At 51.3% G+C, this 14,551-nt stretch overlaps 1 protein-coding gene and 1 non-coding gene across 4 annotated transcripts; one reads left to right on the plus strand and one right to left on the minus strand.

Moving 5' to 3' along the window:
* The first annotated feature begins 210 nt into the window (after positions 1–210).
* Positions 211–272, plus strand: LOC111538406. Its single transcript, XR_002730328.1, has one exon. It is a non-coding gene; the product is annotated as a U7 small nuclear RNA (small nuclear RNA).
* Positions 273–6,687: 6,415 nt separating this feature from the next.
* On the minus strand, positions 6,688–12,600 carry BAG5 (BAG cochaperone 5). 3 transcript variants are annotated; one of them, XM_023205725.1, is made up of 2 exons: positions 12,347–12,600; positions 6,688–10,904 (listed from the first exon to the last, which is right to left on the minus strand). In XM_023205725.1, exon 2 carries the CDS (start codon positions 10,874–10,876, stop codon positions 9,533–9,535), a length of 1,344 nt encoding a protein of 447 aa, XP_023061493.1. In that variant the 5' UTR covers positions 10,877–10,904; positions 12,347–12,600; the 3' UTR covers positions 6,688–9,532. The 3 variants fall into 3 exon arrangements, with proteins under 3 accessions (XP_023061493.1, XP_023061494.1, XP_023061496.1); XM_023205726.2 differs by lacking the exon at positions 12,347–12,600 and adding an exon at positions 11,815–12,318; XM_023205728.1 differs by lacking the exon at positions 12,347–12,600 and adding an exon at positions 11,628–11,722.
* Between the last annotated feature and the right edge of the window lie 1,951 nt (positions 12,601–14,551).

Genomic DNA, 14,551 nt, shown 5'->3' on the forward strand with positions numbered 1-14,551 from the left:
GTGCAGCTCTGAGCATGTCCCCAAGGGAGGGACACAGTCCCCGGTGGGGCCTGGCAGTCCTGGCAGCTGCCCTGAGGCCCAGGCCCTGGGGGACTCGGTGCTTTGAGGGCAGGGGCAGGTGATGGAGGTGGGCTGGGGAAAGGGAGCTGAGAAGGCGGCAGTGTGGCGTGTGTGAATTTGTTTATGAACTAGCTACAAAAATGTCTTTTCCAGTGTTGCAGCTCTTCTAGAATTTGACTAGCAGGTTTTCCGGTCTTTACTGGAAAGCCCTTTAAATAAATACAAGAAAAGAAAAAGCAAAAAAAGTCTTCCTCAATCAAATCCGAGGTGGTTCCTTCCCCAGCCAGGCTGGCTGGGTGGGGAGGGAGGGCCCGAAGCCCAGGCTCCTAGGGAAAGGCTCTGATCCAGCTTCAGGGCCACAGCAGCTCTGCTCCCCACCCCAGGGCTGGGCTGGGACACCGGCCCTTCCTGGCAGGGGTGTCCTACCCCACAGAGAAGCCTTGGGAGGTGGCCACCGCTGGGCCACTGCCCCTCACCAGGCCCAGAGGCCCAGTTCTCAGTCTAAAAGAAAACCTGCCCTGGGCCCCTTATGACCAGGTGAAGCTTGGTGGGCACAGGGGACTTGGCGGGAGCACTGGAGCCCAGGGGCCTGGGAGGGGCCCAGGTCTGACACCTCATCCTGCACCAGGCTCTCTGCAGGCCTTCAGTTCCAGAACTGTGTCCTCAAAATCCTGTTGATGCTGCCACAAGTGGGCTCTCTCCTCCCCCATTCCGGGAAGGTTCTGGGTGAGTGGCTAGCTGTCCCTCCCACTGGGAGCTCCAGTATCTGAACTGCCAGCCACCTGCAGCCCCCACCTCACCCCTGGCAGCACTGCACCCTGGGCTGGCGGGACCAGCCTGGAGGGCCCTCCTGGGGCTCTGAGGCTCATGGACAGCCTCCCAGGGGGCGTCTCTGCTGGTCTCATTTCTGTCTGGGAGGGAGTTGGGCGAGCAGCGGGGAGAGGCTGAGTGGATGCCTGCCCACCTGGAACACTGCTAGGTGGGGATGGGGGGCACCACGGGGCACACACAAGCCACCAGAGGGCCGATGTCCACTCGGAACGACAGTCAGGGGCGCGGCTGTGTGGGGGGAGGCGGCCTGGAAGAGCAGGCGTGGCAGAGCGGCCGCTGGCTCAGGGGACTGGCGGAGCGCTGTCCTGCTGGGGCCATCCCAAAGAGAAGCACGGCCCGTCACTCCCCAGACTAAAAGCCATACACGGCTGCCCCGCCTCATGGCTGACGCGCAGCTCCTAGGCCCCACCCCAGCGCTCTCAGGTCCCCTTCTCTCCCTCACCCTGTGGAGAGCGGAGCTGCCTCCTGTCCCTCGGAGGACTCTCAGGCCCCAGCCCTGTCCCAGCAGCTTGTGGTCCAGCTTGGCTGGCCCTGCCAAGCTCTCCAGGCTCCAGCAGCAGTGGCAGCTGCCAGCACAGCCAAGCCGCCAGCACTACCGCCTCCCAGGCAGGTGGCACTCTCCCTCTGAGGAAGCTCTCCGCGTGCCCACTGGAACACTGTTCATGACTACGGTCGTGCCTGGGAAGAAGAGGAGCTCCTGCACTTCCCATCACATTCCACTGCTTGTCTGTGACCAGCTAACCTCCCCACCTCTGCCAGGAAGCCTCCCTGGGCTTCTCAACCACCCCATCACATCCGGCCAAAGCTCCTTGCGATGGATCCCTTAGAAAGCCACGTGGTCTCCACAGGGGCCCTTGCCCCAGTTCCATGCCTTTGCCCCCAGCACCTCACAGGCACTCGGCAGATGCTGGTTAAATGGAGAGTCCACCCCAAGGCTCAGCTAGGCTCCCTCAGTCCTCCTCACCCCCACAGGTTAAGTTTCCTTCAAGTACTTCACCCAGCAACCAGGAAGAGTCCTCGTCATCTCAAATCGGTCTGAAAGGTGCACTAGGCACGTGCTGGCCCTGACACTGCCCCTCCCTGGTCCTCTCCAACGGCACCAAAGACATGGAGGTTGGCCCAGGCTCAGGAACCACAGAGCTAACTGCTCATTTCAGCGTCACAAGCATGAGCAGACGAATTTCAGAGACAGAAGCCAACATCGCCACCCCTCATCTTTAGAGGCTCCAGCCAGCCTGGCCTCCGTGGCTCGGTGGTCAGCCAAGGGCTCTGGAATTGGAGAGGCCTTGCTGCTCCAAGGCAGGGTGTGATCCAGTCTGCCCTGCTGGCCCTCCTGCCCTGGGGACAGAGTGGGAGGCACTTCTGATTCCACCCAGGCTCTCAGGGGGATGAGGTGGCTTCAGGTGAGAGATCCTGACTGGCCACCCCAGAGCCCTGGTGGAAGGTGCAGCAGAGGGAAGGTCCTTTGGATCCGATAAGCAGAAGGATTTTAAACTCTCTGAAGCTATCTGAAGATCTGAGATTTTTCCACTCATTTATTCAGCAAGTATTCACTGAATGCCTAGTACATGCCAGGAGCTAAGGACACTATTTCCAAAGAACAGCTCATCTAAAAGGCATGTGAGTGCCCATTACTGCCAGGACCTGAGGCTGCATGGATGAAGAGACAGATCTTGCCTTGAAAGGCACTGTGGCCTGGCATGGGAGACACAGGTGAGCCAATGTGTTCAAGAGCTATTAATAGGGTACAGGAACAGAAGATATGCTCCACGGCCCAAGGGATGGGCAGGGAGGGCTTTGGATGAGAGCACCAGAACCCGGGGCCTTGAACAGCAAAGTCATCTGATGACCTTGCTCCGCTCGGCACTCAGAACCACCCAGCTCCATGTCCCAACACCCACAGAGGACTGGGGGGGTGGTGGGGGCAGACACCAGTGTGAGACGGAGACAGAAGGTGGGGAACTGGCAACATTCATCTGAAAACGCGGCCACAGGGAAACAGTTCGAGAACTGGAAGGAATGTCTAACACACACTGAAAACCTGCCAGTCGCTGCGACCGCAGCGGGGACCAGAGATGGAGAGGCAGCGTGCGGCACCGAGTCCTTACCAAATGGGGTCACGGACCCCTGGCAGCTCCGGAAAGACCAGAGAACCCTAAGGGGGGGAAACAGCTTTACCTCACTTCAACCTTGCTGCAGAAAGATACATTTTTGCAGTTGTAATTCACCAGTGAATTACAGAATGAAGCACTAGTGGACAGAATGAAGCACTAGTTTAAGACAGTCTTTCCACGACGAGGGATGCGGTTCACTGACACAGTGGCTTCCAGACGTCATACTGGAGCTGAATGCTTCACATGAACCAGCTGAATCCTTCAAGCCTAAGTGCTAAGTACCGTCCACCTTTCAGAAGAAACGGAAGCTCAGGAGCTCAGCTTTGAAAGTGGCACAGCTAGGCCGGGCGCGGTGGCTCAAGCCTGTAATCCCAGCACTTTGGGAGGCCGAGACGGCGGATCACGAGGTCAGGAGATCGAGACCATCCTGGCTAAACAGTGAAACCCCGTCTGTACTAAAAATACAAAAACTAGCTGGGTGAGGTGGCGGGCGCCTGTAGTCTCAGCTACTCGGGAGGCTGAGGCAAGAGAATGGCGTAAACCCGGGAGGCGGAGCTTGCAGTGAGCTGAGATCCGGCCACTGCACTCCAGTCCGGCCGACAGAGCAAGACTCCGCCTCAAAAAAAAAAAAAAACAAAACAAAATCGAAAGTGGCGCCACGCACGGTGGCTCCCGCCTGTCATCCCGGCACTTTAGGAGGCTGAGGCGGGCAGATCACGAGGTCAAGAGATGGAGACCATCCTGGCCAACACGGTGAAACCTTGTGTCTACTAGAAATACAAAAATCAGCTGGGCGTGGTGGCGCACGGCTGTAATCCCAGCTACTTGGGAGGCTGAGGCAGGAGAATCACTTGAACCCAAGAGGCAGAGGTTGCAGTGAGCCGAGATTGTGCCACTGCACTGCCTCCTGGGCGAAAGGAAAAAAAAAAAAAAAAAGAGAGGAAAACGGCACAGCTGAGATGTGAACCTAGCAGTCTGGGCCCCAGCCTGCTTTAGCTACTTGGCCAGCATTCCCTGAAGTGGGAGCTTTTAGAAATCCTGATGCCCAGACTGTACGCCTTCCTGATGAAGCTAGAATCCCTGGGGTGGGCCCCAAGCACCAGCCATTTCTTCAACTCTCCAGGTTAAGTCCAACAGGCAGCTGAGCCTTGAACTGCAACCAAATTGTCCTTCTCTCCTTTGCCAGGTGACTCTGGGCAGTTCCCTGGGCAAGGGACCACCTGAATCTCAGAATCATCTACGAAACAGACAGTATGAAAAACCTGCCTCAAGGGGTGCTGGGAGCTTCAAACGTACATAGAACATTCTGCACAGATGGCCGGGCAGTGGAGCTGGGCTGCTGGGGCATTCTGGACCACACTGCTCAGGGCCTCACAGGGATGTGGCCAGGTGAAACAGTGGAGGTCACTGAAGGTTTTCATTCAGAAAAGCCGTATGATCAGAGCCGTGCTTTTAGAAAGACCAAGAGGGCAAACACGTGAGCGAGGGCCTGAAATAGCCTGCTGGTGACTGGCATAAAAAAGGGCACAAACTGGCGACCTAGAACTAGGGACACAGAGTCCTAAGGCTGCCTGGTGACCCCCCCGACCCCAAAATCTGTGCAGTGATAACTACACAAAATGGAAAAGCAAGGCCAAGCACGGTAGCTCACGTCTGTCATACCGGCACTTTGGGAGGTTGAGGTAGGAGGATCACTTGAGCCCAGGAGTTCAAGACCAGCCTGAGCAACATATTAAGACCCTGTTTCAGTAAAAAACTAAAGAACCCAAAACAAACATTTTGTAAGATGCCCTTAGACATGTCCTGACCCGCAGGGGCGACCCCAGACCTGCATAAAACAGGCCCTCAATTAGGGTCCAGCTTATACCCAGAATCAAGAGCCAAGCTTGCCAGGGCACTGCCCCTCAGCCCCTGCCACCTCGTTCCAGCTCAGCCCACAGCCCACTCCAGGGTTTCTTTTTTTAAAAAAAAAATTATATTAATTTTTTTGTAGAGATGGGGTCTGTTGTTGCCCAGGCTGGTCTTGAACTCCTGGGCTCAAGCAGTCCTCCCACCTTAGCTTCCCAAAGTGCCAAGATTACTGGTATGAGCCACCACACCCACCCTCTCCTGTCCTATTTCTAACCAGCCTTGAAGAGCCCAGTGAGACCCCTCCCCAAGCCACTGGTCTTTCTCCAGCTTGCGCTTGACACCTGCCCTGACACCAGACATTCACACCTGAGACAGACCAGGAGTGGCTGACTCCCCTCGTCCCTTCTCTGACTAGACTGGAATTTCTCCATGGTCACTGGTGGCACAATGGACTCTTCAATCCTCAGCGCAACACGAGGATACGCTAGGAGCCTGGTTAATGCTGCTCCCAGTATAACAGGTAAAAATCCTCACGTGTGGTAGAGGATCTATTCAAAAGCTCACATTTCCCCCCAAGTGTTTCTCTTTAACTGTACACATCATTTCTCTTGGCTCTGGGCCAATCATTTGTTTGTGAGGCTTGCAAAGGCTGCCTCTGTTTGGATCACCTGAAAGATAAAAGCAGGCAGAGAAGACAACAAAAATACAATAGAAGGCCAGGTGCAGTGGCTCACGCCTGTAATCCCAGCACTTTGGGAGGCTGAGGCAGGTGGATCACGAGGTCAGGATATCGAGACCACAGTGAAACCCCATCTCTACTAAAAATACTAAAAATTAGCCAGGTGAGGTGGCGGGCGCCTGTAGTCCCAGTTACTCAGGAGGCTGAGGCAGGAGAATGGCATGAACCTGGGAGGCAGAGCTTGCAGGGAGCCAAGATCGCGCCATTGCACTCCAGCCTGGGCGACAGAGCAAGACTCCATTTCAAAAAAAAAAGGACTCCTCACTCAAGTCAGACAGTCCATGAAGGTGATAATATATAAATATATAAAGAACACACACCTCAGACTCACAGCCTTTCACCACTGCAAACATAAGCTAAGAGACTGGTTTTATTGCAAGAATAACGAAGGGTATACTAATATATGCATCTCAAAATAACATTGAATTATTGAAGACACACTGTTCCAGTAGTCACAGAGTTGACAGAGAGGGGACAGGAACCGATGTACTAGAAAAACACACTTGCATTATATGTCAAAATTGATGGCCAATATTTCCCTAGGTATTAAAAGAAAAATACCCAACAAATTAAAAGCTGAAAAGCTGTGCTAAAAAAAAAAAAAATAAAATAAAAAATAAAAAAAAAAACCCAAAACCTTGCATGTACTAAGCTCAGACCCTTAGAAACCAGATAGAATGGCCGGGCGCGGTGGCTCAAGCCTGTAATCCCAGCACTTTGGGAGGCCGAGACGGGCGGATCACGAGGTCAGGAGATCGAGACCATCCTGGTTAACACTGTGAAACCCCATCTCTACTAAAAAATACAAAAAACTAGCCGGGCGAGGTGGCGGGCGCCTGTAGTCCCAGCTACTCCGGAGGCTGAGGCAGGAGAATGGCATAAACCTGGGAGGCGGAGCTTGCAGTAAGCTGAGATCCGGCCACCGCACTCCAGCCTGGGCAACAGAGCGAGACTCCGTCTCAAAAAAAAAAAAAAAAAAGAAACCAGATAGAAATGGACAAAGTCAAACAAATGAGAAAAACTGGCTGAGCTTCTCAAACTAAATCATATCAAATATATGTACATTTTAGCAAAATAAACCACTACACTTTGTAGACATATTCATAACATTTATTTTAATAACTACTTCATTATAGGCTGACTAGCTTCCTGTTTGGATAAAGTGTGATCTGAAAGCAGCACTGACTGAATGTAAATCAAGCAAACGTTCCCAGTCATTTTTGGCATGAACATGGATTATAGTGTTTAATGCAGACCCAAAGCCACACATTTTTGGGGAGTAGGTTTTACTTGCAGTACAGATTCCTTTCATGTAAGATCACAAAAATACAACACAATGTGACAAGCCCTGTTGAAGAATTACATGCAGTAGCTCATATTAACACAAACAGCTCCCCATGAGAGCCGAGAAGAGCTAAATCCGGTGTCACTAGGGTTCATTGCAGGAGTAGAATAATCCGGTACAAGGATCTAGAACAGATTGAAACCAGAAACAAAGCCATGCCTGACAGTCACTCAAGGTCAATCTGATCATTTTCATGACCAAAATAACCCATGTGAACAATTCAAAATGACTGTGGAAGAGCTGAGCACCCTGTACTCACACACGATGCCCAGAGCTTGGCAAAAGGTACACAAACACTTTTGTTTGAAAAGAATAACAGACATCTACTTTCAAAGAACAATGGATACTTTTAAAGGGAATGCTGATGTTTAACTTTACATAATGTATTAAAAATGTAAGTAGCACTCTGGTGAAGAATGTGCCTGAAGTGTAATCAGGATTTCCTGGCGGTATAATTAAAGAGCTCTAATTTAAAAATTCCTGGGCTGGGCGCCGTGGCTCAGACCTATAATCCCAGCACTTTGGGAGGCTGAGGCGGGCGGATCACGAGGTTAGGAGTTCGAGACCAGCCTGACCAACATGGTGAAACCCCGTCTCTACTAAAAATACAAAAATTAGCCAGGTGTGGTGGCACACGCCTGTAATCCCAGCTGCTCAGGAGGCTGAGGCAGGAGAATCACCTGAACCTGGGAGGTGGCGCTTGTAGTGTAGTGAGCTGAGATGGCAGCACTGCACTTCAGCCTGGGCAACAGAGTGAGACTCCATCTCAAAAATAAATAAATAAAAAATAAAAACTCTTCCGCAAGATTTTAAGAGCATTCTAAAATTATGATACAGAAAAGCAATCCTAAAACTACTCTGGCCAAAACGTGGATTCGAATGACCTGCCTTGAGCCCGCAGTTCCCAGGAGTTGGACCTGCAGTAGTGTGGGAGCTCACAGCCTCAACACCGACTGCCCTCTGACCCCACCATCCGGTGATTCTAAACATTTCTAGTAGGAAAGACATAGCAAGGGATTTTCATGATGGGGAAATACTGAGAGACAAACTGAAGATCTGTTAAGGGCTATGTTTTGTCATCGTTTAGGTATTTAAGGCTACTCCTTTAGCCAGCATACTTTCAGCTGTTTAGAGTGACAATTTCCCTACACAAAGTTACCAAATTAGCATCTCTGAAAGAGAATATTACCCTGGATTTCCAAAGATGCACTCTAATAGGACGACCAGGCAAAAAGTGACCCGGGGGAGGAGTCTGTGATTAACACCTGGACTAACGTGTTCTCAAGGCACTTCAGAACTTCGGGGAATTACTTCATACTGGATCCTCAGAAAGTACTGACGGAAATACACATCCTTTAGCAGAAGAAAGACGCTTCATGCAGGATTGACTTTAATGGCTCTTTCAGGCAACAGAGAAACCACATGCCCGTAACGTGAGCTCAGCCGTTCAGCAGGCACCCAGAGGAAGCCTTTAATTCCGAGCAGGTTTCACTAATGAGTCCTGGCGCAGGTGTGGTTTTGATATTTACCATGTGAGTGGTGAACAGCTGACTGCCTAGGGAAGCCTAGGAAGGCCTGGTCCCTCTGGGTTGCTGACAGCATCCACCCTCACGCTGTAACACAGCACCGGGGAGGTGTGACAAGGTTGTGCATTTTACAGCCTCGGACCACAGAAGAGAACCATTACATGCTACATTCAGACTTTTTGGCTTAGTTTTAGTAAAACCTGACACTGGAAACCCATCTCCGGTCTTCATCCTCCAACTACAGGTAGGGGTGCTTCCTTTTCTTTTTTTTAAAAGCCCATTAACTTCATTTAAAGGTTCCCATCCTTATGAATTACTCACTAAGGAAAACTATAAGCTCAGATTTTAGAAAAAGCAATTTACAAGATATTATTGCTGGTCCTTTATCCCTTCTCTTTAATGCAATCTCAAAGGTTTTTTGGCTATTAGTTTTCACAATTTTCTTATGTTGCACACAAAAACAGGATTCCTCTCTCTAAAATGTAGAGCATGGGGAAAACACAGATGCTGTTTTTCCAACTAAAAATGTTTACAAAGAACAGATTGTCTCAACAACCAAAAAAACCCCACCCCATTAAGCTGGGTAGGACCAATAAGTGAAAAAAATGTCTTCCATCGAGCATAGTAAAACAGAACATGTACTTCTTGTGTTTGAACCTTACTCCTATTTAACCAAAAATTTCCCCTTTCTCATAATTTTCCTAGTATTATGTAAGGTTATGCCTAGTTCTAGATTCTGAAATACCTGCATTTTAATGCTTGCACAACCCATTTTAAATTTACAAAAGCTGCCTCTATTTCATTTTCTGATTGAAAACACACAAAAAAAGGACAAACCAAACAAATCACACCACATCATAGAGATAATGATCCGAATGGAAAAGTTAATGTGCTGTAATGATATTTGTCTTGCAACATCACAAGCAGCAGATACTGAATAGAATTTGCTTCAATCATAAATACTGAGACTGAAATATGCACGTACAAATCAATGAACTGAAAGCTCTCTATACATAGAAGCACATATGAAGTGCAAAACAGTATCAAAAGTGAGAGCTCTGGTATTTTAGTACTCCCATTCATCGGATTTCAGGTCAAGATAGCTGAGAATATTCTGGGCAAGCTTCACAGCCTGTTTCCTGGCAGCCTTACACTTCTCTTCTCCCTGCGGATCAACAGCATCCAGGGCTAGCAGCTGCTTGGTGAGCAGCTCTTCCAGCCGGATGTAGTTCTTATCGGTTCGATTTCCATCAAATGAAAGAACTTCTCCCTGGATCTCAGACAAGTTTCCAAGGACGTTCCAGACGGCTTTATGGGATGGGTGCTCCTCACAAGCAAACAGCTTTCTTTTCTCAAGGGCCTCCTTCAAGTCAATATATGTGATCAGAGTTTGCACCTCGATCACTGCTCTTCTCCTGGCTTCCCGGATGCAGGGGTTTTTTTCAAGACTTACCTCATCCAACTGTCCAATTAAACCCTGCAATTCTGTTTTGGAGCTCAGGTACAATTCAGGAGGGTTTTGTGCTTGGAGAAGTTCATTTTTTATTTCTCTCATTCTCGTGAGGACCTTTTCTATTTTTAAAATGGAATGATTCTGTCTCAGGTCAAATGCTTTAGTCGTGTCTGCTTCCTCTTCCAAATCCAGATACTTCAATAATTTGTTGATATCTTCTACTACCTCCCTCCGATAATTTCTGATTTCTGTCCGGCCGCACACATCTAGAGCATCTAGGTCAGCGATCAGCCCTGAGAGCACACAGGATAAGTGCCTGCAGGTCTCACTGTTGTTCACGCCCATCAGAAGTGCAATCAGGACCCCTCGGGCCTTGTTCACCTCACACATCACAAAGTTGATTTTGGCAACGGAAGGATGTGCATCCTCTGAAAGCGGCAGGGAAGGCTGCTTTTTCATGCAGTCTTCGATAATCTCTTGCACCGCACAGATTTTGGTTAAAGTGTGATACCTTGCTTTCCGCAAGGAGATTTTTCCTCCAGTTTTAACATGCGTCAGCCTCAGAATGATATCCTGGATGCCTTCTTCAAACTCATCAGTTACGCAGTTGCCTCCATTATAAAATGGCACAATTTTCTCTCTAACGAGGGACTGGGCCTCCTCAAAAATGTTCTGGATTTCAATCCGGTGTGGGTGGTTTGCATTCTGCTCCAACTCTTTGAGAAGACGTTCTGTCTCCTGTGCTGCCCTCTTCCTAGCTTGCTGAATATCTCCTTTTCCTTCAGTATCTACAGAGTCTATTTCAAAAAGTTGTTTTGTTAGAAACCTCTCCAGTTTCTTGTAATTCTTGTCATCTGACAGACCACTGAAGCCGACAACTTGCTGTTCTACACTTTTTACTTCCTTTTGGATTTCCTGAAGCCTACTAATAGAAGGATGTTGGTTTCCCATATCCATACTTTTGTTGTGTTCAGTTTCACAAGCACTAAAAGATGACAAGAATAACTTATTACAGCACAAGGCTTCTGCAGAACACTAATGGTATACTAAGTCATTCTAAAATTCTCATTTTAAAAAGGTATACTTTCGAGCAGTCATCCCACCTCAGCCTCCCCAGTAGCTGGGACTACAGGCGTACACCACCACGCCCAGCTAATGTTGTTATTTTTAGTAGAGACAGGTCTCACTATATTGCCCAGGCTAGTCTCAGACGATCCGCCTGCCCCCGCCTCTCAAAGTGCTGGGATTAAGGTGTGAGTCACCGTACGCGGCACAAACTATTTGGAACCAGCAGGGCACCTTTATGCAAGGTGAAACAGTAGCTCTTGTAACCTTCCGAACACTAACAGTACCCCGCCCCGCCACACGGCTACGCCTAGTTTCCAGAAACTCTAAGCAAAATAAACTGAACCAGTAGAACAAAAACCAGTGGCTCTCAGATATCCCCAAGGATATCTTCTTCGTTTCTCTCCATCCCTTTGTGCACTTCCTCTCCCCACCCTTTTAGCTCCTCACACACCTTCCCTCCCAGATGTCTCCCTGAAGAGATAAAAACCCCACAGGTAAAGAAGAGCGATGGGGATTGCGCTGAAGGGCGCCACCTTGGGCTTTCGAGGCCCAGCACCTCCTCAGCCCCCAACATGCTCCACTCTCTCAAAAAAATACAACCTGCGAAAACGTGGTAGCTATGAATAATTCATTCACTCGCCTCCCACTGAGAGTCCACAATCGCCTAATGCACGTTTCAAGCTCTTGGCTTCTATCAAACGGCTCGCTCAAGGTAGGTAACCAATGGAAACGCATCATCCATCCCCTGTGGATGTTCTGGAGGCCACGGAGGGCAGGCGGCCCGAGTTCCTTCCTCCCCGCCTCGCCCTTCCCTCTTGGCTCTTTACCCAGAAGAGGTCTGAGCTGGCTGCGATCTTGGCGTCCCGTGGCTGAGGTGGCGAGGTGGAAGATCAGCCCTTTACGGGGTGCGGCACCGGAGCTGGGCCCCCAGCTGCATCCCTCGCGCCCCTCCCGACTAGGTCTGAGCGGGGCAGCCGGTGAAGGGGCCGGCGGTGAAGGGGCCGCTACTGGCTGCAGCAGCCGCTCCGGGCGTCTCGGCCTGGGTGCCAGGGCGCGCCCGCAGGCCCTGACCTCACAATGGGCGCGCGAGGGGCCCTCGGCCCGGCCGGGGGAAGCCAGGGAAGGAGGGGAGCCAAGGTCCGGCCGGAGACACCAGAGACCAGGCCCGACCACCCCTGGACACTGTCCCAGCCAGGGACGGGGACGGCGCCGAGACCAACTCTGCTCGGCCCGTGCCTACAGGCCGCGCTGGGGGGGGCGCTGGCGGAGGGGTGGCCCAGCGGGGAGCCCCGCGCGGAGGTGGGACCCCACTCGTCCCCCCGACGGAGGGAAAAAGGCCACACGCCGCGCTTCGCTCACCTGTCCCGCCCGCGCCATCGCGCGATGCGTCGCCGACGCTTCCACGACTTCCGCAGCTCCGGCCGTCGCCCGGGCCAGCCAGCCCCGCCCCTGGCCGAACACCCCTAAACCCGGGGACGCCTCCTCCGGCGTCCGCGCCTAGCCGCCAACAGCGCCACGCCCACTGCCAGCGGCGCAGCAAGGCAACCTGGAGTGACAGCGACCAAGGAGCGGCCGCCCGGGTCAGCCCGCGCCGCTCGCCGCTCCCGTAGCCCGTCGTACCGCAGGGAAAGCGCACGGTCGGCCGCGCCGCCGCCCTCCCTCGGGCTTCGCGACCCTGCCGTAAAGCGGCCTCTCGCGCCGTCGCAATGCTGCCGGGCGCCGCGGGAGCCAGGGGGCGTGGGGCCATGGTGGCCTTGCGGGCGGGGAAGAAGAGTCTTCTCCGCGCTCTCATCCGCTCCTTCGCCTGCCGCGGCTGTCAATTCGCCCCGGAGCGCGGCGCCGAGCGCAGGGATACGGCGCCCAGCGGCGTAAGCAAGCGCCTGGGGATATTGGGCCGGGAGGGGTGACCGGAAGGAAACACAAACCTGGGCCTCGGGGCCGCTGCCTGCCTTGCACAGCCGCCTCAGGTCTTTCTGCAGGTGCGCTCGCGTCCTATCCCGAACAGTCCCGCAGCCCCAAGGCTTCCGCGTCCGCGCTCTCGGTCGGATGGGACTGAGGGTGCCGCCGCCACGCCGGAGACTGTTGACAGCCAGAACCTTTAAGCATAACAGAGTCACCTGGCAAGTTTGTACCTACCTTATTTGTTCCCGAGAATGATTAGTTTTTATATTTAAAGAGCTCTTGGCTTAGCGTGCATTTTTTTCGTTGTGTGTGTGTTTTGGCTTTGTTAAAATTATTAGAGCTTTTCTTCAAGCGGTGAACACTTTATACTTTATCATCGTACTTTTGTAGCACTTCACGTTCAATAGTTGTTCTTATTTGCAAACTATGTGTGGGTGTATGCATGTTACTGGCCAAAGATCCGCAGAGAATGTCTGTAGCAAGAAAGAGTGGCAAGCAATTTTTATAAGTCCTACTTTTGGGAGGGATGTTTTGTTTAAGGGAGGCCTAGGCCTTGATTCCATCTGTCAGATGAAAATGTTGACTAACGGTGTGGAATGGGCTGGAGATAAAATATTCAAGCAAAGCATGCAAATACCAAACAGACTAATGAAGGAGGCTGGAAAACTTGGTTTAAACAATAATTAAAGAAGTGTAAAAAAGAGCTAATTAAAACTTATTCGGGCTCCCTGGCTCACACCTGTAATCCTAGCACTTTGGGAGGCCAAGACGAGCAGATCACGAAATCAAGAGGTGAGACCATCCTGCCCAACATGGTGAAACCCCGTCTCTGCTAAAAATAGAGAAATTAGCTGGGCGTAGTGGCGCACGCCTATAGACCCAGCTATTCGGGAGGATGAGGCAGGAAAATCGCTTGAACCCGGGAGGCGGAGGTTCCAGTGAGTGGAGATCGCACCGCTGCACTCCAGCCTGGCGACGGAGGGAGACTTCATCTCAAAAGAAAAAAAAAGCTAATTAAAAATTGCAAATGTACTTGCTTGTACATTTTCATTTCTGTTGGGCTGTGGCTGTGGCTGTTAGCACATTTTTTTAATTGTAGCTTTGAAGGTCTGTCTAGTTTACAATTTAAACAAGAAGTTACCAGGGCAACTTGTCAACTAGACGCCCAAGTGGCTGACTCAGTTCTGTGTTACAGTGGCCAAGCCCTTGCCTTCTATTCCTAGAACATAGAAACCCACCCAGCATCTCCGTCTTTGGGCAGAGAGATACAGCAGGTGTCTGAAAATGCTCTAAGAGAGCAAACTGGAAATCAACCCAGACATTTCCCAGGGGGAGGATTTTCCCTAGCTTATTTTGTGAACTTGTGCTGGAAAGAAACAACAGCACCCAAATAAGGATTTCTCCATTGTCATATAGACTTTGTTTTTTTTTTTGAGACGGAGTCTCGCTCTGTCTCCCGGGCTGGAGTGTAGTGGCCGGATCTCAGCTCACTGAAAGCTCCGCCTCCCGGGTTTACGCCATTCTCCTGCCTCAGCCTCCCGAGCAGCTGGGACTACAGGCGCCCGCCACCTCGCCCGGCTAGTTTTTTGTATTTTTTAGTAGAGATGGGGTTTCACCGTGTTAGCCAGGATGGTCTCGATCTCCTGACCTCGTTATCCGCCC

Source organism: Piliocolobus tephrosceles, unplaced genomic scaffold (assembly GCF_002776525.5).
Source record: "Piliocolobus tephrosceles isolate RC106 unplaced genomic scaffold, ASM277652v3 unscaffolded_25299, whole genome shotgun sequence".
NCBI classification, from domain to species: domain Eukaryota; kingdom Metazoa; phylum Chordata; class Mammalia; order Primates; family Cercopithecidae; genus Piliocolobus; species Piliocolobus tephrosceles.

Excerpts from the sequence above, each read along its gene's own strand:
- BAG5 (XM_023205728.1), bottom strand. The coding sequence starts at position 11,722 with ATGCGTTTCCATTGGTTACCTACCTTGAGCGAGCCGTTTGATAGAAGC. Across the intron at positions 10,905-11,627 it reads TTGTGGACTCTCAGTGGGAG|TGCTTGTGAAACTGAACACA; the intron begins GCGAGTGAATGA and ends GTCATCTTTTAG.